The following is a 26,223-nucleotide window of genomic DNA, read 5'->3' as shown; positions in this document are numbered from 1 at the left end:
GTGTCAAACCTGCTGCAGGTGTATTTAAGGAAGGATGCGCGGTTTCCACCCGCGTCCCAGCTGTTCTCTCTGAATGAAGCTTGCAGCGGGGCTGCCTGCTCGGTGGGTTTCTATGTGAGATGAGTGATACCCCTGCTGAACCCGTTGTGTGTGTGTGACGATCATACACTTCTAATCTGAGCTTTCTTCAAGAAAGCTTGAACAGCAATAGCATACGCTGGACCTGTTACGAGTGTGAGTGAAGCTTGAAGTGGGACTGCCTGCTCGGGGGGTTTCTATGTGAGAGGAGTGATACCCCAGCTGAACCCGTTGTGTGTGTGTGTGTGTGACGATCATACACTTCTAATCTGAGCTTTGTTCTAGGAAGCTTGAACAACAATAGCATATGCTGGACCTGTTCCGAGTGTGAGTGAAGCTTGCATTTCAAGCTTTGCTTTGCGACGAAGCTTGTGGCCGCGATAATGCTCTACCTGTTCTTTGCTTGGATGTAGGACCACACTACTGCTTTCTGAAATATACAGTTGAAAATGTAGGCAAAATGAGTGCATTTCTAAAATATTTCAAACCGGCATTTAAATGGCTACTCAAGCGATTGAGACGATTATTTCTGGTACTCTGCCCCTCCATCACCTCACCAGTGCAGGCTTCTTCTCAGATGGTGTCACATGCAGTGCTTAATTTATATTAATCAAAAAATAAGTGCCAGGTCTCTCGTCAGGAGGCCACTGTAGCTTGCACACACACAGTCCCTGCCAGCGCTGCCAATGATGGTCACAAAACAAAAGTGTTGTGATCTTTATATAATGCTGACGCCTTACTGGCGTTCTCTAAAAGACTTACTGGCTACTTGTATCAAGAGCTCGCACCGCACTCCCCCCCCTCCCCCCCCCCCCTTTCCCATTTAACACAGAAGTTCAGATTGCAAAGAATTGTAGTGTTAGTTGATGGAAAGGAAGTAAACTGTCCCTTGCTGGCCTCACTGTCATATATTGCCACAACCATTCTCTCAGATGTAAGCATTTCAAGGTTGTGCCGTTTCTTCAGTCGATCCGTCACTTTTTTCGTATACTTTTCTTCATTCAGGCCATATCCCACCTCCACTCTTTCATCATCCGTCTCGTTTTGGTTTCTCTGACTACCCATCGTGATATTACCTGGAACGGGGCTGCTTGATCCATTTCAGGATATCCGGAGGCCTAGCCCTGAAGAGCCTCTTATTAATTCTCTCTTTATCCCCAGAACATAGTTCCCTCTGCATATCTATCGGGTATGATTTTGAAATAGTTGTCAGAAGAGATGCAGTAACCCAGGCAGGACATTCAGTTGTAGGACTTGGATGCATCCTTGTAGTCCTCTAAAGAGAGGTCACCCCCTTCTCACCTCTTCCATCATTGGGTGTTGTAGCGTTGGCCAGTGAGATGCAGTAACCCAGGCAGGACATTCAGCTGTAGGACTTGGATGCATCCTTGTAGTCATCTAAAGAGGTCACCCCCTTCTCACCTCTTCCATCATTGGGTGTTGTAGCATTGGCCAGTGAGATGCAGTAACCCATGCAGGACATTCAGCTGTAGGACTTGGATGCATCCTTGTAGTCCTCTAAAGAGAGGTCACCCCCTTCTCACCTCTTCCATCATTGGGTGATGTAGCGTTGGCCAGTGAGATGCAGTAACCCAGGCAGGACATTCAGCTGTAGGACTTGGATGCATCCTTGTAGTCATCTAAAGAGGTCACCCCCTTCTCACCTCTTCCATCATTGGGTGTTGTAGCATTGGCCAGTGAGATGCAGTAACCCAGGCAGGACATTCAGCTGTAGGACTTGGATGCATCCTTGTAGTCATCTAAAGAGGTCACCCCCTTCTCACCTCTTCCATCATTGGGTGTTGTAGCATTGGCCAGTGAGATGCAGTAACCCAGGCAGGATATTCAGCTGTAGGACTTGGATGCATCCTTGTAGTCCTCTAAAGAGAGGTCACCCCTTCTCACCTCTTCCATCATTGGGTGTTGTAGCGTTGGCCAGTGAGATGCAAGTCATCCTTTCAGTTCATTTGTTTACTCCTGCCCTAAATACTGTATTATTGAGGCCTCCCAAGCCAAGGTGCTATGCTCTCTTAACTGATTCCATTCATCTAAGAAATAGATATTTTCAGGAACTCGGATTAATTTATTTTAACCCCTGAAACCGTTTTAACGTGCTCTAAGCCATCCGACATGGCGCGAGTTTCTACTCTCAGCTTTTGTATCTATTTTTTCGGCAGCGGCGCCTCCGTTGGGGCAGAGGAGTATCGCCCATGCTGCTGCCAGCACAGCAAACATGAAAATAAAATGGTAATAAAATGATTTTTGTTACCATTTTATTTTTCAGTGCGGCCGGCCAGCCAGCCCCAGCCAAGTGTTGAGGGCAGGGCCATTACTGCTGACTGGCAGCAGTGGAGCAGGAGTGGTGCACACCATTTTAAAGTGTGCTTGTCACTTTAGGTGGCTGTCTCGTGATGGCCAGTTTGACATGTGCACTTTAAACCTCTCCAACCCGAGCTTTCTTAGACAGCTGGATGAAGAGCAGGCACAGGCCTCCAGTGCCTGTAGGAGCACTGAGCCAGACCACTCTAACCAATCCTGGTGCTTCGCTCATTCTGGTTGACAGCATGAGAGCAGCATCTCGATTGGTGAGGGGAGCTGGCCCTTAGCCTTTTTTGCCACGGACTGTGGGACCGGAGAGGTCGAAGAGTAGATAAGTACTTTTTTTTAAATGTCAAGATTTTTTGTTTTTTTTAACACTCAAAAGGCAGTATGAGAAACAGCCTCTGCCTTCAGCCTCAACTCCAGAGCTCTTAATCGTAGCCCGTTATAAACACTGTTTATAATGGACCACGATTGAGAGAGCTTTGGAGTTGCGCTCCTAATGGCGTTCTTAGAGTGCCTGAAAGTGGGCCAATATATTTTCCTGATAGCCCACCACTTTAAAAAACATGCAGCAGCCACTGCATTTTTTGTCTCTTTTATCCCTGACGGATATGCACATTATCAGCCCTCGTATTGTTTTTATAACTTTAAGTACACGCAACCGTATCTCCAGTGTGGTGTCTCCCACTTTGTTTAATTAAAATGACTCTTTATTCCTTTTGGTGAGTTCAGCTCTGTTCTCTGTGTCTCGAGGGCGGCCTATTTTCAGCCTCCACTCTACAGTAGACCTCGGCTTCTCTTATCCTGGTTAGTCTGTCTCTGTATGCGCATGCTGTGCTGCGTGATCCTCGGCTACGGAACAGATCAGGCCCTGCATCGTGAAGGGGTAAAATATGCTTAAATATGATGCATGAATGTGTGAGTAGAAAGAAAACATGCCTTTCATCAGGATGGAGTATATTCCAAGTATCTTCCAGCCCCTGTTCTTGGAGCCTTTTCAGTATGTTTTTGGACATTGCCCCTGTAACCAACTGCCCTAAGCTTATAGAGTCCTGCTCGGCATCCCAGATCACATCTAAGTCTCCTTCCATCATCACGCCCCCTTCGCTAGAATTTACCAGTCCTTCTAGAGCCCTTCTCACAAATTGCTCCTGTCCGATTAGGGGCATATAGGTTGACCCGCCCTATGCTTTGTCCATGTAATTATAGTTGTACTTCTGCACTCCAGATCTCTCTTCATTTTATAGCTATCTACCCGTGAGTGATGTTTGCAAAGGACACCCACACCTGATGTTTCCGTCGAGGCTGAAGCCCAAATTTGCAATTGGGTATTTTTTGTGCCTTAGGCAAAAGAAGTGACTTTGTAACAGATGTTTTTCACATGGAAAGAGTACATCTGGGTCTTGAGGTTTGATGTCTCTCCAAAAGTATTGATTTTCATTGGGAGAATTCAGAGCCATTGATTAAATGGAAGTCGTTTGAATGAGACACTTAGGGTATGTTCACTTTGAAGTTAACTTTGCTATTCCCAATGGTCGTATTTTAGTTATGCACTGTCCATCCCCCCTCCGCCTTCCATCCACCCACCTGCGCCATTACTTCAACTTGACAACTGTGGTCTTAAGATGTTCTTCAAATGGGATTCGATTAGTGTCCCTGGGAGACAAGATGACTTCCTGTCTCCATCTTTTTTGGAAGTGAAAGAAACCCTAATCTTTTATCACTTCAGTGAGATTGAACATTTCGCTACTCCTCATACCAGAACTTTCCCTGGCCCTGTCTATGATTTAACCTTGCTTTCACTGCCTAGCTCCCAATTCCACCTCTCCTGGAGGCTCCCTGATTTGTGCCCCATGTTTTCATATCGTAAAAAAGGAAGAGGGGACACTAGAAGCTGATAAATGTCCAGTGCCCGTGCTCCAAAAGTTTGTATTTCACAAATAAGGGAGGGTAACTGTTCCTGATAGAATTGGTAGTGAAGAGTCTAGGCGCTGGATAAGTTCTAAGGGACAGCAAACAAGACTGTTTCTTGTTGCCCTCACACATCCCGAGGAATGTCATGATGTATCATAGGGCGGATGCTCCTCGTCAAGCCGGCACTGCAGTGCCCTATGGGTCTCCCGAAGAGTCACTATCGCGGAGCCATCGGTTCATTATTGTTGGCTTATGCAAACTTAGTGAACTTTAATGATGTCAACAAGGAATCCTTGTTCCTCTTTCTAAAACACTCTGGAAGAGTGTAGATGAAATGACCCTCAGCTTCCTCCTTGAGACCCTTTACTCAGACATTGTCTCTCTTGATTAATTTCAAGCTCTTCACGTTTGTCCAGGAATGTTTTTCTCCACGTTTCCATGTGCATTATTTTCATATGCAGACATTAGTCCGTGTCCTACTTTCTTCTCAGTTGACCTACCACAACCTCAAGAAGTAGATTTATGACCTGCATGTTGGATTTCAGTTCCAAAACTTCTTTGCTGAGGTCAGCTCGGTGTATATTTAGATATGATCAATTAACCTATTCTCCAAGTCCTGTTTCAGTTCAACCAAACATAGCTCCAAGTCCTCTTTCATTAAAGCCTGGGCGTATTTGCTGCCATGGTTACTATTATTTTGTCTTGTTGTGCACGGTGTAAAATTCTGCCTATTTCCCACTATTTCTGCCTTTTAGGTAGCCGTGACATTCAAGAAAAACGTCCAGTTAATGTATTTGCCGGCCACTCAGACCAACTACTAACTGGTTTCCAGAGCTCTCCCATGGGCTTGTTCTGCATCATCCGTCCACTGGCTGCCATTCTGACTTTATGCCACTTAACGTGTAAAGATAGCTTGTGGCTCCCCCCGGTGTCTCTTCTGTGAACACTCGCTTGTGATGCTTTAGCTCAATTTACTCCAGTTTCCTTGGCACTAGTCTGTTGGGGCCTTGTCTGGTTCATTTGTGCGTTCTTTATCACTCTATAGCATGTGATTCTGATCTTTATTGAGTAAGTCCCTCCCTTTGTTGTTGGCCCTACTAAATTAGTGGGGTTGAGCCCTTCAAGCTCTTTTACTCCCTCATCTCATTTGCAGGTGTTGCCTTCACATCCCATCGCAGCATTTCCTGTATTTTTGTACCCAAGGAGTATTGGTATACCAGCCCTCGTAGCTCTTTACAAATGCCCTTTGTATTCTATGAGATATGCTGCGCACGGGTAATTTCTACCTTAGACAGACCAGCTTATATTCACCCAGTTACTGCCCAGATTTTTTACATGCCTGTTCAACCTATGGCTTTATAGCTATAGTTCTGTAGACATTATATGAGTGACCTTGTTTGATTTCATTTTTCTAAGTTCTTAGGGGTGGTAATGAGGAGATGGAGCCCCCAGCACCCTCCGGGGATGGTTAGGGTTGTTTGACTCCAAATACTAATATTCTAAGTGTGCCCCCTCTGTAGTGTCTGCAAAAGCAAAGGCTTCTTAGTCAATTTACTTGTAAAACTGTGTTGCAAAATGGAATACTAGTCTCAATTTTTGGGACCCTCCCCACTCCCCAGCACCTTTTATTCAGATCAGGCGCAACTATCTGTGTGATCGCTCGCAGGCTGCCACTCTGGAGAGACAATCACGCCCCACCACGTTCACTGTTCACCAGCTGCCTCTGCTTACTGGCCTGCCCTGGCTTCCAGAAGAAGACAGACTACAGGTCAGGCTGGTGTGCATCATTTCTATGGCCATGCGAAACCAACATCTGAAATACCTCAAACTCTGAATTGTCCTCAAAGTCTCAACTGGAACACATCCTCAAGCTTAGACTAGAACCCAACAGGTTCATATCCTGCAAAGCCGCTAAACAGCCTTCTTGTGAGCCGCCCTTTCCAGTTGGAACTCGCTGCCAGTTGATCTGAGATGCTCAGAAGACCTCACCCAATTTGGAGAAACAAGGACTAGAACTTACCTTTTTTAAATCTCTCTGGTCTCATGTGTACTCCAATCCAGAGAGATTTCCTCTCCAGCCCTTGGTCATCTCTCTGCATCTCCTCCCATACTTCCGCGTCCGTCTTTACCCCATCCCGTAGACTAACGTTCCTTAACCCATGGTCCGTGGACCCCTGGTACTCGACTTAGCCTACCCGGGGGCGGGTGGGGGAGGGGAACCGGGGTCCACGGCTGCTTAGAAAATTAAATAATATTAGAAGCTTAATAGAGTCTACATAAATAAGGAAGAAACATATAAAATTGAACATTTTAAAACGTCCTGTGAATGTGAAGGAATTTGAAATCCAAAGCTAAACATTAAGTGGGTGTCCCAGATTGATTCAGAGAAGCAGCGCAACTTCATGAACGAGACTGTAGCATGGACGGTGGGCGGCCTCAATTAAATTTAGAAAAGCTATAACATTCCCATTAAAATTAAAATGCTGTGCTGTTTTATTTTTGTTTCTAAATTAAATAAAGTATTTAATAATGTATGTATTTGTTTGCTGAATGCCTGTGCTTTTGTGTATTGATTAATGTTTCAATTCATCAAAATTGCTTAGGAAGGGATCTCTAAATTTCTTATTGGGGACTCATTAGGGGTTCCCAGATTCCAATAATGATTAAGTGGGGGGTCCACCGAAGTCAAAAGGTTAACAACCACAGCTGTAGACAAATCCCTCCATTTCCATGTGTCTCTCTTTACATCACCCATGTCCTGCCTCACTCCTCTCTGGCCTTGAACCTTAAGACTGTGTTCTTCCATCTTACCCCATCAGTGACTTTTTGCCTCTTTTCCTGTGTTTTCTTCCCCTCCACAAGGCTTTAGGTCTCTCTTATCCTATTAGATTCTAAATGCTGCCCTTTCTGCAGGGACTGTTGTTGACTCGCTGATTGTGTTTTATGTTCATTGCTTGCTGTGGTTAGTTGCTGGTTCCTCTGTCAGGGGTTGCCCTGTGGCCCTTGTTGTGTTGGTCAGATCCCTGTTTGTGTAAAATATGTGGAATAAAGGAATAAGCACACTTTGGAGCCCCATCAAAGCAAGATGTTCTTTAAAGAAAATAAATGTTATTAATTTTGAAGTAAAGTCCGATGTAGCTGCAGATAAGACTTTTATCCTGTTGGGTGAACGAATCATCTCCCACGTGGGGGCATAGGGTGAATTGTGTTTTTTGATGGTAAACAATAAATCTCAGTCCATATAATAAGTTGTTGGTTTTTCTGATGGTGATTTAGCGTTCATTTCTGCCCTTAAAAATGTATTTCATAGTTCTTTATATATATCTTGGTATGTCGGGCATATCTGTAATCTCTTTTTCTTCAATAAAAATACTAAATTTAATAAAAACAATAAAAGGAGTTCCTGATGTCGGTAGAACTTGAAGCTGTGAAAGCAGTGTGGCCTTCCAGCATGGCCCAGGGCTGAGATGCCTTCTGCTGAAGCGTCCCTCCCGCCAGTTACCTTTCCCCTGTGGCCTCGTGCCAGGGCTCAGTCTGGGGAGACACATGGGCCTATTGGCAGCCTCACAAGGCAGATGTTCGCATCCATCTTCTGAAGTCTAATGTCAGAGCTTCTCATAAAGATGGAGCTAGTTGTTCATTTTTTTTAGTATTATTGTCCTTTATTGGCTGGCAGAACACATACTGAGGAAGGACATTTCCTTTCAAGCCATCAGTGGGGATGGATGGCGCCTTCATCCTTGCCAAGCTGCATTCGGCATGCTGTCCTCCTGTGTAGGCTGAAGTAAACACCAAAAAAAGGGAGTTAAATGGGGATGCACTGTACATTCGGATGATGCTCAGATGAAACAAGTGACTTGAATAAAGCATGAATACAGTGGAAGGGAGGCGGGCATGAATACAGTGGAAGGGAGGCGGGCACCAGGAGATATGGGCAGTGTAAGATGGAGAGCCAGGGCACTGTAGAGCAGAAGAGCGCGTGGAGCAAGTGTATAGAGCAGAGAGGGGTGGACTAGAGACCAGCAGTGGAAGCAGCCTGTAGGCAGTGTCCTACACAGAGCCGGTGATAGGAGGGTGGCATTGCCAGCGTGGAAGGGCATTGATGGTTCTTGACTCCACCTCTCAGTCACTTGTGTTTGCCAGTTTGGGTCCCTGATAGGAATTTTATCTTCCATTCCCAGGCCGAGAATTTACTTTTCAATACACTCCCATCAAAAAGGATTTGCGATATAGGGCCGGGTCGTAATCCATAAATATACTTTTAGGGTCAATTTGAGTCCATTAAAATGATTCTCCTTTTAAGGTTTGTGCCAAGTGGTGATGCTAGAAATGGAATAAAACTCTGTTATTGCTTCTTCTGGGTTAGACTATGTTTCACTGCAGTCTGCTGCTTGAATACCAGTCGAGTGATTCTACATGAATGAGGGTAATACTGAAGTCTTGGTGCCCGACTCGGGAGATCTTCAGGGGCTTTCTTCAACTGGTCCCATGCCATAGACAGAGCCACTGGAATTATACAGAGGGGGGTGGGGGGCACCAAATTATGTGGCAGGGTTGACTAAATTATGCAGCAAGAAAAGGCGAATTGTGGCATAATGCAACCATTTTTTAAATAATATTACTTTGTTATTTTGTAATTTTTACGCATGGTAATATTGTCTGGGCAAAGACGTCACTGCATTAGCACCACTTAACAACAAAATACATTAATAGGCAACTGAAAGATGACCACTTAACCTTTGCAAAGAGTCTTCCAACGCAGGATCCTTTTGAACTACAGACAATTCCTTTTTTGTTACAATCTGCAGATTATGCAGCACATGAGGGATTATTCGGCTAATCCTTAATTATGGGGGGAAAACTGTGCCTGTAGAATTGCATGATACCACTGGCCCCGGCTATTGGTTATTCTCATTGTTACATTGTATCTGGTGCTGACCTTCCTTTTGGGAAGTGTGATGATGTAATTGTTACATTGTATTTGGTACTAACTTTCACTTTTACTAAGGGCGATGGTGTTAGTAAGAGCTTGTATCTGGTGCTAGGGTACACTTGTACTAAGGGCGATAGTGTATGGGTTACATTCCACCTGGTGCTAACCTTCGCCTTTATTAAGAGTGATGGTGTAATTGCTACATTGTATTTGGTGCTAACGTTCACTTTGACTAAGGGCGATGGTGTTAGTAAGAGCTTGTATCTGGTGCTAGGGTACACTTGTACTAAGGCGATAGTGTAAGGGTTACATTCCACCTGGTGCTAACATCCGCTTTTATTAAGAGTGATGGTGTAATTGTTACATTGTATTTGGTACTAACTTTCACTTTTACTAAGGGAGATGGTGTTAGTAAGAGCTTGTATCTGGTGCTAGGGTACACTTGTACTAAGGCGATAGTGTAAGGGTTACATTCCACCTGGTGCTAACATTCGCCTTTATTAAGAGTAATGGTGTAATTGCTACATTGTATTTGGTGCTAACGTTCACTTTTACTAAGGGCGATGGTGTTAGTAAGAGATTGTATCTGGTGCTAGGGTACACTTGTACTAAGGGCGATAGTGTAAGGGTTACATTCCACCTGGTGCTAACCTTCGCCTTTATTAAGAGTGATGGTGTAATTGCTACATTGTATTTGGTACTAACGTTCACTTTGACTAAGGGCGATGGTGTTAGTTAGAGCTTGTATCTGGTGCTAGGGTACACTTGTACTAAGGCGATAGTGTAAGGGTTACATTCCACCTGGTGCTAACCTTCGCCTTTATTAAGAGTGATGGTGTAATTGCTACATTGTATTTGGTGCTAACGTTCACTTTTACTAAGGGCGATGGTGTTAGTACGAGATTGTATCTGGTGCTAGGGTACACTTGTACTTAGGGCGATAGTGTAAGGGTTACATTGAACCTGGTGCTAACATTAACATTTAGTAAGGGTGAAGGTGTAAGGGTTACATTATATCTGGTGCTAATCTTCACCTTTATTAATAGTGTTAGTGTAAGCGTTACATTGTGCCTGGTGCTACCCTACAATTCAAGTAAGGGTGATGGTGTTAGTGGGACATTGTATCTGGTGCTAACCTTCACCTTTATTAAGAGTGATGGTGTAAGCGTTACATTGTGCCTGGTGCTACCCTACAGTTCTAGTAAGAGTGGTGGTGTTAGTGGGACATTGTATCTGATAGTAACCTAGTAAAGGCGATGGTGTGTTGCATTGTATCTGCCACTGGTTTCACACCTCCCCCAGGAGTTAGTCCTTGACTGCTGCCCGCTGATACTACTGTAGAGTCGTGGTAGTTGGGCAGCCTTTGCTGACCTTACTGACAACAGTAGGGTCACCGGTGTCTAAACTATTTTTCAATGGGACCATGAGCTACGCTAAGGCCACTTACTTATGTGTCCCTTCTGAAAGGTGGCATGTGCTGTAACCAGGGCTTTAAGTGGGCCGGGTCTGAGCACCGGCAGTTATTTTCAGGGGGCCTCGAAACGGGTCTCTATCGGGCTCAATTTCTCGGGTCTCGGAGTTATAGTCACTTTTTTTTTTCTTGGACTGCAGTGAGAGCATGCACATCGATTTGCGCATGCTCATTTTGCTCACTACTGAGTAGTGGAGGTCAAGGCATGACGTCATGCCAGGTGAGCCGCGTTGTAGGAGGACTCGGTGGCATGTATTGACGGGGGTTGTGGCTTCGTTAAAACTCACCTTGTGAAGCCGCGTTGCCTTCTGGAGCCGTGCTTCTAGTACACTCAGCCTCATGTGAAGCCACCCTATACGGGAGGTGTCTGCCTGGGCATTTCCCGGGATGACGACACCAGTCTTGGCAGAGGCGCACCGAGCTGGCGCTGACTCTTTTGAGATTGCGTTGGGAAGCGGTTTGATAGGTTTTTTAGACTCAAAGCCAATAGGATCCGACTGAGTAGGACTTGTTCCGCGTTGAAACAGCTACATTCTTTCCCTTAATTAACAGAGATGGTTGTAGTATACTGGTTGTAGTTATAATATTTTCAAATTCAATGCTGTTCGGTCTGGACGATATTGTATTTTGATGTTAGGTAACGTCTATGTTATTCTGGGATCACGGTGTGCATGATAGACGCTGCTATTTCCCAACAGGTTTGGGCGACATAGTGTTGCACGGGCGCGAGCCGTGAGCGACTATGCTTCCTTTTAATAGTTCTTTCTTTTCTCGACTGGCCTTCTGGGTGCGTGCGATTGCCTGGACACGACATGTGGGCCGGGTGGATCTCTGCATCCCTACCCACTTCGATTAGAGCGTGTCCACCTTCCCCAGCCTCTAATATTTGGATAAGACAATGGCACACAGAGGCGCAACTAAAGCCAAATTTCGGGGTGGGCTAAGAAAAATTTCGGGGGCGTGGGCTGATTCTTCAAGCAATAGGCAGAGTGGTGATGCAGGGGCTCCAAGAAGGGATGGAAAAATAGCAAAGGCTCGTTAGCAAGTACATTTTTTTTTAAGACCTGTGAAGCGCTCAGGTGCGGCTGTGTGTGTGCCCGGGAAGCTGTCTCAGCCGGGCTGCCACACAGGACGGAGGTGGGGGGGCAGGCTGAAGTCCTTTGAGTCCAATGGGCGTTGCGCGCCAGGGTCTTGGGGTACTGGGGAGGGTGTATGGCGTTATCCATACATAGTGTAGCAAACCCTAGGTTTAGGGTGTGTCCCCCACATAGCCATGCTGTAATAAGGAGGGGAGAGAGCGAGCCTGAGCGGGGAGTTCCAAATCTGATGACACTCTGAGGAGCCCTAGAGCTGACGGCTTGTCAGAGCAGGGGGTACTGCTACACTAGTTAATTTAGACCACGCCCCCACTTGGACAGGCCCCGCCCCTTTTAGAGCACCCCCAAGTTTTTTTGCCCACTTAAAGCCCTGGCTGTAACCGCTGACCTTTTACACATCAGAATTTGAACTGCCTCTTGGCGCTTGATTACTAGACATTATTGGCCGACGGACTTCATAGACACAAAGAACCAAACGTGGCCACGACACACGACATGCAAAGCCTGCATAGGAGTCTTTGGTCGAGCAGAGGTGCAGAGTTGGGTTCCGCCTTTTAGCAAACCATTGGCGGTTGTCACAGGTCTACCCGTCAGATGCCACCGTACACAGAGGCTTCATTTATCGATAGCATTTAAACAGGGCACCCTGTAACAGCTTTCTAGGTAGCCTGTGCCCTAGTCTGGCCTCAGCGGGTGATACTTATTGTATATCTCTCGAAGGATGAAATGTTGAGTAGTTCTCCCCAGGATGCGCACATGCGTATAGGGGGGTGACACGCTGAGTGATCTTGTCGACACTTGGTAGCCCCATTTCTGCTTTGCTGGCCCACAATGCCGCCTGGCACCAGCACTCTGAACAGAATATGCCATTGTCCGCCCTTCACACGCATCACTGTGGGACGTTATGTGGACTCATTACCCAGCTGCTTTGTGGGTGATGGATGGCGCCCACAGCCTTTCCGCGCTGTGCATCGCGTGGCTGTAATCATGACAAAATGGCTTCTAATGCGCCTTAATAAGAGCGCTGACAGCTCTAACGCCTCATCAATACAGCGAGATGGCCATTTGAGTGCAAAATGGATCCGCGCTCAGTAAATGTGACTGGTTCAGCATCAGAGCCCCTCAGATGTATGACCTGCTTGCATGCTCCATCTGGGGCGGCTCTGGATACACCACAGTCTACAGAGCACTGCACGAGTCGCAGAAGTCCCCGATAGATGGAGTGGGGTTATCCAGTAATGTCACTGGTCCTTTCTACTTCGGTTGCTATGAGACTCTGTTTCTAGACACAGCGCCAAGATGCCTCTTTGGGTATAAGCGCGCTTTACAAAATGTATTAACGTTACAAGACTGGTGTCCTTCAAATGTCGCGCCAGGGATGGTTTTGTCAATAAATGTCCGGTTAGAGGAGGATGCTGGGTGTATGCCTCTGTGCCATGTCCATGGATTCTACCCGGCAGGTTGGGGTGGGATCATTAATGACTGTTCTGTACTGTCAGTGGTCGGTTTGCTTTTTTTGTAGCGCTGCCTGCCTGGTTAGCATTAGCGAGGAGCCCTGGCTACATAGCAGTGTCTGCTGAAAATGTCTGTAGCAAACAGCCCTTGCGTAGTCTAGAACTATCTGTCCTACCATTGAAAGGAGTCCTCGATGTGAATCTGTATTCAGGAGTCGCATGGTTGCATTTTCAAATTAGCCAGTGATCCAGGGACCCGCTAGTGGTCCGTGAAGCTTACCCAGGGGGGTCCTCGACTAATGAGAAAATGAATATTTACAGACTAATAAAGTGTATAGAAATAGAAAAACAAAATGTAAAACTAAACCTATTAAACATTTCTGTAAAGGTGATGGAATTTTCAATTGTAGGCAAACTTTTTTTAGTATCCTCAGATTGATTGTGGGAGCAGACCCGGTGCATCAAACAGAATATAGTATGGACAATGAGTGGCCTCAATTGAATTTAGAAAAGCTCCAGCCTTCCTGTTAAGATAGAATTTTGAGTTATTTATATTTGTTAGTGAATTCAAAAAAATATTTCATAATTTATGTATTTGTTGGATGAGAGCTCGTATATGTATTTTTGTGTGTATTGTTTTGTGGTTCAAAACATCGGAAATGTTTAGGCCGCGGTCCCTAACTTCCAGTAGTGACTCAGTGGGGGTCCTTGAATTGCAATATTTATTCAGTTGGGGTCCCCGGGTTTCAGTACGGATTAAGTGGAGGTCTACAGATATCAAAAGGTTAAGTGCCACTGCCCTAGATGTGAGGGGTCTTGGTGGTGGTTCTATGTCCCAGTCTGCACTTCCGGTATGCTGACGTAGATCCAACTCTTGTTTACATTTAAAATGTTCACCCCTGAAAAGGATGAAATCCATTTCTCATGCACTTTGTTTGATGGCGCTTTGTTATGTCTTTGAACCCAGATATTTCCTGTGTGTTGTGTTTGCTTAAATGTGCCTTCCAGAACATCTGTTGGGTTCTAAAATCCAAAACGTCCATGACCGGGTCTGGCTAGACTTATGATTCCAGAAGGTCCCTTTGTTGGATTGCGCTTTTATTTTGAGACTGCGCAGATTGCATTGCTTAAACCTCGCTTAATAGGATTTGCATTACTGACCTCGAACCATGTTCGCATCCCACTTCTGGACTGTTGTCAGCCTGTCTTAGTCCTCTGGAGATGCGTCATGCAGAGTTAGGTGCAACACTCAAGATAAGGACTCTACCTCAGCTCTAATTTTGTGTGTTGCAGAGAAACTTAGGGACCAAAATTTCCAATTCTGGCCACTAGCCCATCACTAAATTCCACCAAATGCAACTTTTCTTCCCAAAATAGCTAATAACTGCAGGAACTCGATAACACTGGGCCCATTAGTGTGCAGTTTTTCTTAATTTGGGGAGAAACCTGCTGATATGTTTCACCTGCTGAGAATACGTGGAAAGTGTCAGCAGATGGATCAGTGGTGGCGGGTGGTAAATGGGAGCAGTGTGATGTTACGGCAGGCTTCATTGTTGTCTACTCCCCCCCATGTGGCTGCAGGGCTCGGGCCCACAGCCCCTGTCCAGACTGTCCAGTGTCTCAGGGCCAGGAGTGATTGGGTCAGGTGTTGCAGATTCTATAATTACAGGCCCAGAGACACTTGCATCGCGATTGGCATAATTCCATATGTGTTATCGCTAAGGATGAAATTCCACACTCGCAATGTGGGTTTGAAGTATAAAGTGATTGCACAACTGGGGGATCCCTGTGCATACAAACATAGGAATGGCTCTTGAAATGATTTTCTTCAGTGAACGTGTGTCTATTTGTAACTGTGCAGATAGCAGAACCTCATAACCCTTCATTGCTATATGTGTACACACACCCACACACACACACCCACACACGCATCCCATACTCTGTTAGTGGAGCATGAGTCTCATTAAGTAAATGGGCAGTCTAGTGACCAATGTCACAACAGGTCTCACAGCCAAATCAAGCACCATCAAACAAAGACCTGCTCTACAATCTAAAGCACAACTAGATATCCTCATTCAAAGCACCACTCAGGAATCCAAAGTCCAACCAAGCACCACCCAAACAGGACCCTAAATTAAAGCTACTTATTTTTTAATTACATAACATTTTACTAATAACATATAGTTTGTTAACTATATAATAATTCTTAATCTTTGCTGAATGTATTTTGACCTGCTTTTATTTTTTCTTTATATTAGTGTTTTCAGTAGATAATATTATTACATCATTTTTTTTATCACTGTTGTTATGTATTAGCCTAATTCTAAAAGTTCTGTATATAAATGACTGATTATTATTGTTTAATATTACTATAATGATATTTAATTACTATTTTATAATGATTAAGGGTATTAATAGATATAGTACAGTATGATTCTGTATTATTTATGTATGAAGCAGTGATTTGAAACCTCATCTTAACTCATCCCTTCATCTCTCTTCCTCAGAGGGTGGCAGCGGCCAGGATTACGTGACATCGGAGAACCAGTTGCTATACTATCCCAGCATCACCTACGCCATCATCGGCAGCTCGGTCATCTTTGTGCTAGTGGTGGCCCTCCTGGCCCTGGTGCTGCACCATCAACGTAAACGCAACAACCTCATGACGCTACCTGTGCACCGGCTGCAGCACCCTGTGCTCCTGTCACGGCTGGTGGTGCTCGACCACCCGCACCACTGCAGCGTCACCTACAACGTGAACAACGGTGTCCAATACATGTCTGGGCAGGGCTTTCGGCGGCCTTCAGGGCCAGAATCACCACCGCCTTACTCCGAGGCTGTGCTGGACCAGAGGTAGGTTCTGGGATATCTGTTATAGTTAAAAAAAAAAGTAGTAGAGCATTCTTCCTTTCAGATCCTACACGCGTTAACAATGGTTTTAAGAACCTTTCCTTAGTTTTCTGTTGATACCAAAAAACAGGCCTGACTCGCCAGAGGCACTGATAACTTCACCTGAATATCAAGCCCTGATTCACACAGTTTTTGTAACTTACACCACTGTTGGGAGTGGCTTACTCATAAATTTCCAAGAGTAACTCATACTTTCTGAGCTTGAAAAAGGGTTTGTGAAAACATGGAAAAAAGTGAAACAAAGCTGCACCTTTTTTAGCTTAATTTTATTTATATTGGTCTTTCAAAATTGCCCTTTCTTCTTACACACAATAAGTGAAAATAAACATCTAGCCTAAGTAAAAATATTAAATTGCTTAAAAAACAGTCAGTATTTTTACAGCATTGCAGCTTCATCAGTGCATTTAGGATCTAATTTATTGTCCCAAAACCTCAAACGTAAGAATCATAATCCACGGCTGGACTGGGACCAGAAACCAGCCCTGGTAATTCCGCTTCACTGGCCCAGGGGTAGGGGGGGGGGCGAAACCGACCCCCTGTAACAAAAGCGGCCCTCACTGGTCACAAAGACCCCGCTGCCACCGCCTTCCGGTCCACCGGGAAAATGCCCGATGCCCACCACAGTCAGCCCGGCTATGTTGTATTCCCCATTATTATTACTTAATTGTTGAAACCTTTTGTTAGTTACCTCCAGTTTTTATGCAGACTAAGCAAGCATATTCCTCCTTCCCAACCTTCTTTTTATCCCTCCGGTGGAGCCCTTCTTCGTTCTACACCGTTGCGGCCTCTACGTCCCCTGTCCAGAAAGCCTAGCAGTGACACCTCCAGCCTCCCCCTACCGCCTGCTATGTATGTTAAACCCTCGAAAGAGCGGTCGCCACCAACAACCACTGCGATTGGGCCGCTGCAGATTACACTTCACGAACAAGCATTTGCAATGCAATAGGTCTCGCATTTACGCGAGTTTAAGCTATTGGCATTGTAAATGATGATGCCTTTTATTTATGTTTGAAAAACGAAAACACAAATAAAAGGCATTGTTATTTGCAATGTGAATAGCTCAAACTCGCGTAAATGCGAGACCTATTGCATTGTAAATGCTTGTTGTTCCTTTCACTGTAGCAGTGACCTGGTTTGTTTTTATAAAAAAATAAGACCTTTGGCCTCACGCTGTTTGGCCCGCGAAAGTGAAAGCAAACGAGTGCTTTCAGGCCTCCAAATGGTGCGCGTTCCCGGCCGGCGCACATGCACTGTATTTGGAGGCCTGAAAGCACTCGTTTGCACTTCCAGATCCCCCATTTACAAAAGCTCTCGCGAGAGCAGCGCTAAAGCGCTGTCTCAGGCGAGATCTAAAAAAGAACTTCTGAGACAACACCCGCTCACGCCTCCAGCTGCACAACCATTGGCCAAGTCGAGCACCTCTACTTCACCCTCCCCCTACTTGACATCTGCGTTCCTTGATACTGCTGATGGTGTCGCACTGTTTGCACCTAGATCAGGTGTGAGCAACACTTGAGTTACACCATGTGGTTCATCCCCTATTTCAAGTTTGAGTATCACTGGAGGTGGTCGGTCGCTTTTAGCTCTTTCCCTTTCATTGCCGAATGTCCCCACCTGGTGCTCTAACGCCCTTCCGGCTACTGGCCACCCTACGAGCAGGGAAAGCCTCTTAATGATCACTTTTTGTTTGTCAGCTCCCCTCATGCAGGCTGCTTTTGAAAGAATGTTTTGTTCTTCAAACTACTGCTTTGTCGAAAACATAAAATAAACTCCTACTTCTTCGCCTGCAGGGTCTATACCGTAGGCTCAGTGATGGCTGCCTCTCCGCCATCCTTGTGTCAGATTCTGCTTTGTGCACCAGTCCTGAGATTGTTTACTTCTTCCTCCATCAGCGGATGTTTCTTCTCACATCTTTACTCCATTTAGCTCTATTGTTTCTATTCCAGCCCTCACCTGGGGTTCATTTTGACAACAGGATAAGGCTATTTGCCTTTCACCCTTTGGCCGCCACCTCTACACTTTACATCCGTTTCAAGACTGAAAACTTAATTTCACCATTATTTTTGTCTGCCCCAGACATATATAACATTACATCTGTGCATCCAGAGAACAATTTTGGGGTACTGGATTAAAAGGGAGTGTATGGTGTGAATGGTAAGTGGAGAGTAAGCAGATCAGTGTTTGGGGGGGGGGGGGGGTGGACTTATGGTTCAGACACAGATTACTACTCTTCATGACGTGGAGCCGTTCCAGGCACAGCTTACAAACCTTTGAGAAAAACAAGGTACTCGTTTGAACTAAAATGACACATGCATATGAATTTATAACTATATAGCTTCAAAATTACAGTCACAGGTAAAAAATATGCTGTGACCTCAGGAGGCTGCACTCCTGACACACGTTTCTCTTCATTGTCTTTAACCTGAAAAGTGCTAAACTTTAGCACCTAGACACCGGTCATCCCTCCAAGAGCCAATGCTGCGCAGCCCTACCGTCCTTATGCCTGTTGGTGTACACAATACCACTGGTTCAGGGTTTTATAGAGCCCTGTTCTACCCCCGGGGTCTAAATACTCAAAACAAATTGTATTTGTCTTATTTGGAGCTGTGTACCAAAACCGTGGATAACATTCAAAGTTCTTAGAAAAGGCCTAAATGCTAAGATTTAGTGTTGCCTTTTCCCGGCTGCTACTAGTCTCCAACAGTGTGTGTGCCGCGCCTAGCTCCTCGTGTCTCATGGTGGGCCCTCATCAGCAAATTGTGTCTTGGTGAAGGACTGTGGGGGTAGTGTTTCCACAGACCCTTGTATTACTCCTTACAGAACTGTTGTGTTGCCTAAACCGGTTACAGAAGACTACCATATAACCAGCAGTTGTGTGACACTAACCCCTACAAAGGAGGATTTTGAAGTCTTGAAGGAAAAAACATATGTTAGAACAGTCCACCCCACCTCACCCCCACTTAAGCAAAACCTGTTACACTGATCGGGGTCTCAGGGGGGAGACCTCATGTAATATTCACAGGGGAAAGGACTGCCTCCCATCCTGCCGGTGTCCGTGCATCTTGTGTTCTGTGGTCTGCGGGAGGTACCAGTGGAGCATCACTAGGGGTCGCCCTCACCCACCTAGTGCATCTGCCCTTGAAGTCTCCCAGCTATGTTTATTTTGAATCCTTCTAAAGCCCCTCCCCCAGCTGACCTTGCCAAGTATTCCATCTATTTGTGTTTTCAGTTCCGGTCCTTTCGACGAGGGACATTACTGTGACCCGGTCTCCACCGAGCCCCAGCACCTTTTAGGCCCACCCTGTCTGCTTGAGGGCAGACTGGACGGGCCAGGATTACTTCCTCTTACGTTTGTTTCAAAACCTTCTGTACTAGTTAGTAACCAGCTGCTCTTTCAGTTAAATAGTTCTCCCCTTTTAGATAATTTAGGGCATCCCAAAATGGCGACTCCCCCATATCCTTCTTTACAAAACCTGTAAACTCGATATGTTATATGTAAGTCTAAATGGAAAAAAAAAAAAAATTGTTAGCTTTTATTTTCACACACATACCTTAAGTTAATATATGGGTGCGATGCAAAACTTGTGGCTAAATAAGTATTCTGCCAGTATTCAATCCGCCCATGATGGCGGCCAGCTGATCCATTTCTGTTCTAGTCTATTCTATTCAGATTAATAAATCACATGGACCCCGCAGCAGAGACTTTCAGTTTAATGCAACAGCAATGTCCACAACTTCAGGCCCATGCCTAGATCCTCTACCGCACAGAGTCTGCAAAGATATGGCTGAAGAACCACTCTCCTCGCCACTACAGACACGTAACCAATCACTGGAATGGGCCTCTGTCCCATAGGTCTGGAAAAAGGCTATAGGCACCCCCTCCCCTCCCCCCCCCCCACCTCCATTTGAAAAACCCTTTGTGGGCCTCTGGTTCTTAGTCATTACAGACCAATATCGTTACTACCTTTTCATGTAAAAATCCTAGAAGGATATGTGAGCAACAAATAGTCCATGCATCTGAAAGACAAACTCCTGGTACAGGCGCAGTTTGGATTTAGACCACGGCATGGATCCGAATTAGCACAGCGACTGGCATTGGAAGAACTCCAGATGAGGGTGGATAACGGTCAGTCAGCGGTTCTGATACTAGCCGGCCTATCAGCCACTTTTGACACTACCAATCACAAAACAATACTGGAAAGACTAGCTATGGGTGGAGTTAGTGATACAGTATTGAGCCGGATGTGTTCATACCAGTGAGATTTTTGGCAAGCGGTTTCCTTACCCCCTTACCGCTCTGATTTTAAAGTCCCACAATGGTCTGCATTGAGCCCAACTCTTTTTAACATTTATATACGGCGTCTTATTAAATCCCATAACATTGGGCTTGTCTACTATGCCGATGACACACAATTAATACTGTGTACAGAAAGCAATAAGCCTGATGGTCAGACTCCTTCCACAATTGTATGAACAACATTGGCAATTGGCTAGACAAGAACTCCTTAAAATTCAAATGGAACAAAACTGAGTTTCTGTGCTGTTTAGCTAATAGAGTCCCCATGAAACTTAATTCAAATTTCTGGCGACTGACAAATGAAGACAAACTAAGAGACTCGGAGAACTTCGGGAATCTGGCGGCCATCTTTGACAATAAGCTATCCATGGAGAGCTGTGTTAATGCAGTTGCTGCTACTTGCTTTGCGCATCTCCGGAGTCCAAGGAAACGTCTGCCGATGCTGCCTTCCCAGCTAAAACTTTGATTCTGTGATGTGTTATATTAAGCAGGCTAGACTACTGCAACGCTCTGTTGTTAGGAATATCAGATTATCTGGTAAATAGACTGTACATTGTTCAAGCAACTGCTGCAAAATTGGCATTAAGCAGCCTTTAAATCACTTTATACAGTGCTAAAAGCACTTCAGGGCGAGAGCTCTTTGCCCCTGCGAAGATTAAAAAGATGTGTTCCAAGGCGGAGCCTCGGATCAGCCTTTGCAAATCTTCTCTGCGTTCCAAAATGTGGAAAAGAAGACAGGGCAGTTGCGCTTTTATGGTAGAGCAGCCAAGCTCTGGAATACATTACCAGTCCCTTTTAGATCTGCAGCTGACCTACTGTATTTCAGGCAAGCCAAAAAAGCTGTCTCTTTCCCGTGTAATTTACTGATTTGGCTCTCCTCGATAGCAGTCTGTTCTTTGTCTAAATACAGGTTCCAGCACCAGGATCCCTGTATGGTGACAGTGCGCGCTAAAAGCATTATAAATAAATAGATAGCCGAAAAAGAGCAGAGCAAAACGGAGAAGTGGAAGAGCCAGGTTTAAGCATATTCCTGAACGTCCCATAAGAATGAAATAGGCGGAGACTAAGTGGGTAGGAATTCCAAGGTTTTGACCCCAAAAAAGCAAAGGACGTCCCTCCCTGTCTTGCCAATCTTACCTTTGGAATAGGGGGAAAATTGCAGTTACCCAACCAGGGCTCTTCCTGGGGATGTAGGGGATGGATCAGAGATCGTATGGATAATGGACCGGCCTGGTGCATGGCTTTATACACATGGCACTGCGTCTTATACTTTATGCGTCTTGCTATCAGAAGCCAATGCAGGAGGCGTAGTTGTTCGGAACTGAAGCACTGTGAGGAATATGGCACAGTAGACGGGCCGCCACATTCTAAACGGTGTGCAGCCACTTTATTCGTGAGTTAGTTGCACCCTGGTATAAATATTGCCATAATCCAGTCTGGATATTTTTAGAGACTGCACAATAGGTTTTGGGTATCAAGAGGGAGGAGACATAATATCTTTCATAAACATCTGAGCAAGCCAAAGCAGCATGCAGCTTTTAGTGATTTGCTGAGCCATAGTCCACCTACCATCCAAACAAAAACCCAAATCCTCGATCGCCTGCCAAGGGGCACCAAGCTCCTCTGGCCAGCCAAGTACCTCACTGCTCCGGCAAGCAGCGGGGACCCCACAACTGGGGCTGATTACCGAGTAGTAGCACGCCCGTCTTGCTTCCACTTAATTTCAAGCAATTATGCCACATCCATTCTGCAACCTCATGAAGATAGAGAACCGTCTATCTAATCCTGTCTAGTCAGGTACTCGCAATTTGGGAGTTTGATGCGATTCACAGTAAGGAAGCATTGAACAGCAGGAGGGTAAATATTTCAGATTAAGGCATCACTGATAGAAATGATTAACAGAAGTGGTAAATTTAAATGCCATGGAACCCATAAAGAGGCAAGGCACTCTTCAGCTGGTACAAGGTGGGTGCCTACGCTTTTTGTCCAAATTTAGTCACTCTGCAACCACTCGCGCTTCCAGTCATGCATGCACGGTCATCCGGCAGCTAGCTGAACGTGACCTGGCTGTAGAAGATCACACTACTGGTTGCAGTATGCTACACAAATAACAATAAAGTACCTTGCACACGTGGTGTTTAGTACAACTGTGAAACTTCACAACATGAAAACTTATTTTAGTTTATTTCTTCTTTATATTATAGAGTCACATCTGGTCTTCCCTACCTCCTTGAGAGGTCAGATGGCTGCAAACAAGAGCCTTGCAGAGTTCAGTTTTCTTACTGATCACCTCACAGTACTGTTGTAAGGGCAAATGACAGTCTGAGAGCAGCATCTGCTGGGTGGGGTATTGTAGGTTTTGGGTCACCATGATAAGCGGTTCCTTCAATATCCATCTCTTTAACTATTGATGAAATCAGGATGCCATCCCAAGTGCGACCTCTAGGTGGCACAATAACGCATTGCCTGTGAATCTATAGTACACATAAGACTCACCTCTATTTTTACAGGTAGGAAATGTTTTCCTTGTTGATCTGAGGGTTGTGATAATAAGCTGAATTGGCCCTCTCAGAATTTTAACTGGAGAGCAGATTACACACTGACTACTGTAGCATACGTTTTGTAGCATTGGCTACATCATATAGTGTATGTAGCATGAAAGTGTAAAAAGCACTAGATGCATACACCAAATGAAGAAGTCAACAGCGAAGTTAAATTAATCTAAAGTTTGGTGACATCCACTAGGCACAGCATCTCCTACTGAAAAATATGTTCGTGAACTCAGAATTTTGTATCCTTGAATACAAATCTGTCCTTGGCTAGCCGGCCTTACACCTGAGTTTGGTAAATGAATACATTTACGTTGTGAGAAATTGATACAGCTATTATTTACAGTGTTTCAAGACCATTATTTATTAATTATTTTTTAAGTAGCTTTACAGAGTGCTTTATGTCACCTTTCAGCCACTACAGGGGACCGTAGTTATGGCGAAGCCTGTGCATTGTGCAAACCATCCAGTGTTCAATTTGAGCCGGTGGTTTCTGGTGCTCAGCACCTAATTGTTAACACTGCACTTATGACAGTCAGCCACACGGTGGCGCTGCTAATCTAATTTAGAGGCGAGCAGTACAAAGGTTGTTTATGAATACAATATACATTAAAAATTACTAACACCTGCCTCCCCAGCCACTCCTTTAGCTTTGGAGACCTGGAATAATCAGAACTGTCGCCCCTGAAAATAGGCAAAATATGTTAGTGAGAATGTATATTTCAGATATGTATTAAGAGGTGTTCAATACTATTTAGTTAAAAGACATCATCAAATGCATTCAGACTGTAATATTGAGAACGGATTGCAATAAACTCTTATCTTTTGCCCTCAGCAGGCCACCATGGTATGATCTTCCCCCACCACCGTACTCCTCCGACACTGAATCCTCGCGACAGGCGGGACTACCCCCATACCGCTCCCGGACTGGTAGCTCGACAAGCCTGGAGGTCTCCAGAATGGGAAGCTGTGAGAGCAGCAGGGTAACAGACAGTGACAGAACTCCTCCGGAGAGGACACCCGGACAAAGCGACCCACTGCTCAACGCCATCATGGAAGGCGAAAATTGAACTGTGCTGCCCCGAGCAAGAGTATTGTTCACTCCACCGTAGCTTGTTATATTGTACATAATGTTATATATCTATGTCTGCATATTCAAGAGGTATATTTTTTTAGATTTTTTTGGCGTGAATTAAATATCTTTTTTTTTGACCTCGTTTTTGTGGTTTATTGAGAAAATGTGTCAATCAAATATGTGATCTTAGGGGTGTTAAGGGGAAATCTGTGGGACCCAAAATTGACTATTGAAACATCTCAAGTTTTTCAAAGTTCTAAACCCAGGCTTTTGACTGAACAGCCAGACTTGTGAGCATCTATTGATCTGTGTGGCAAGATTCAGATTCAGTTCAACTTGAAGGCTAATCTTGTATTCTTGGCTCAGCAGGTAAATTTAAGGCATCACCTCAGTTTAAATTGAGAATAATCGGGTGGAGTTTCGATTTGTCTTAAATTAAGAGTGACCGAGCTTCCTTTTATTACTTTAATTTCAAAGTTTTATTCACTTTTTATATTGAAATGTAGTTAGGATTTGGAGTGTTGGCAGAGCAACCAACTGGCCATTTTTAATTTATGAGAATATCTAATCTTATAATGCATTGCCTAGTTTACATATACTAGGGTCTCAATTCGTAAAATCGCAAAGATGTCAGAATTCCATGTTTGTCAGACTTCTTTGGCAGTTGGATAAATTCCAGAAAGTCAAGCATGCTGAAATGTACTGGGAGAACAATTCAGGCAAATACAAGCACTTGCACTTTTTGGGGTGATAAGTGTTAAAATCTGCATGTTGTGCCTCATTTTCAGGGAGAAACTTGTATTTGCTGTTTTTTATCCCATCCTTTTCATACTTGCGTATCGATACCACTGGGTACATTTATTAGTTGGATGCATTAAATAACACAATGATAACAAAGTGTCCCGAAGACTGAGGTAGAGAAGTGCGTGTGCATGCACTGTGGGTGCAGCGGAGAGGAATGGAGCTCCCGGGGCTGAGAAAGGTGCACACACATAAGTGCTGCTGCTAAAGGCAGTGGCAAACTGCACTCAGGCACTCCTAGCTCTGGCTAAGTCTTACCTTATGACGTCTGCGTGGGTCATTTAGTGAAGTTGTCAGAGCGTTGAGGGTATGGAGGGACATTCGAAGAAGTATTGAGAGGAAGGAGGCTGAAGGCCACGTGCTGAAACTGGGGGGCAGGGCGGGCCCTATTTACTCTTAGTAATAAAAGGCCCACCGCCACACAAGCAAAGGATGTTGGAAGACGCCCAGGGGCTGCGTGACCACTCAAAGGTTGTTGTTCATTAAGGGGTGGTCTCTGGTGGTAGTAAACCACAGAGTATGGCGGCACCCTTGGGGGACCGCCAGGATGTTTGTTTATAACAGATTACCCAATTAAAAAAAATATTTAACAAAAAATCATGCAAATGTGCCTACAACATGCAATATTTTCAATACAATTTGGCTTTTAGTGCAATGAATGCTTCACATCAGCCATAAAATAGACCTGAAAAGGACACTGTATAGACATTGTTTAAAACAAATTACATGGAAATTATCCTTTTGTTTAAACAGCTTGACAGTGACACTGTTCCTCTAATACCTCGAAGCTGCACTGTCCCATCATGTCTTGTCTGGCCAATCAGGAAGTGCTTTATTTTCGTCTCACTGAAATGCAGGCTTTCTCAGAGGCTAGCTTCGACTGGAAAATACATTTTGGTTGGGGTTTCTGGTTTGCTGTAGGGACAGCAGATTGAAGATAAATTATAGGGCCATGGGGAACTATAGGGCTGGACTGTATTCACACAAGACAGTGTAAATGATGCGGATGGAAAGCCTAGGGGCTTCTTGTAGAGAAGAATGTTCAGAAATCCTTCCTTTTTCTTGCACATTTTTGGAGAATTGTTCCTGTTTTTGCTATCGTCAATTTCCAGTCCTTATCTTGGATTTTCTTAATACATTGACCACCTCAGAAAGGGAATAGGGCTCTTTTTTGTACTTATTTATGGTTAGTGTAACAGTTCTTGAGAAGGATGCAGGCTTGTGGTGGCAGTCAGTGTGCACCTTTCAAGGTGGACCATATGTGGTGAATCTCACGTCCCTCCATAGGAGAGGCCGCAGCGTTGATGCGGATCATTGGAGGC

General features: G+C 44.9%; 1 protein-coding gene across 4 annotated transcripts in view; it reads left to right on the top strand.

The window, feature by feature from the left end:
* LDLRAD3 (low density lipoprotein receptor class A domain containing 3) overlaps window positions 1-24,237 on the top strand; it is a 475,190-nt gene extending 450,953 nt beyond the window's left edge. For 3 of the 4 annotated variants that reach the window (XM_085643485.1, XM_085643486.1, XM_085643482.1), the window contains exons 5-6: window positions 15,777-16,122; window positions 23,861-24,237. In XM_085643485.1, coding sequence (XP_085499611.1) covers window positions 15,777-16,122; window positions 23,861-24,095 — 581 coding nt within the window. In that variant the 3' untranslated portion in view covers window positions 24,096-24,237. The remainder of the gene's footprint in view (window positions 1-15,776; window positions 16,123-23,860) is intronic. The other variant, XM_085643483.1, reaches the window with a different exon arrangement.
* Window positions 24,238-26,223: the final 1,986 nt, after the last annotated feature.

Source organism: Triturus cristatus, chromosome 3_1 (genome assembly GCF_964204655.1).
Source record: "Triturus cristatus chromosome 3_1, aTriCri1.1, whole genome shotgun sequence".
In the NCBI taxonomy this organism is placed as follows: Eukaryota; Metazoa; Chordata; class Amphibia; order Caudata; family Salamandridae; genus Triturus; species Triturus cristatus.
This window is presented reverse-complemented; position numbering and strand designations above follow the sequence as displayed.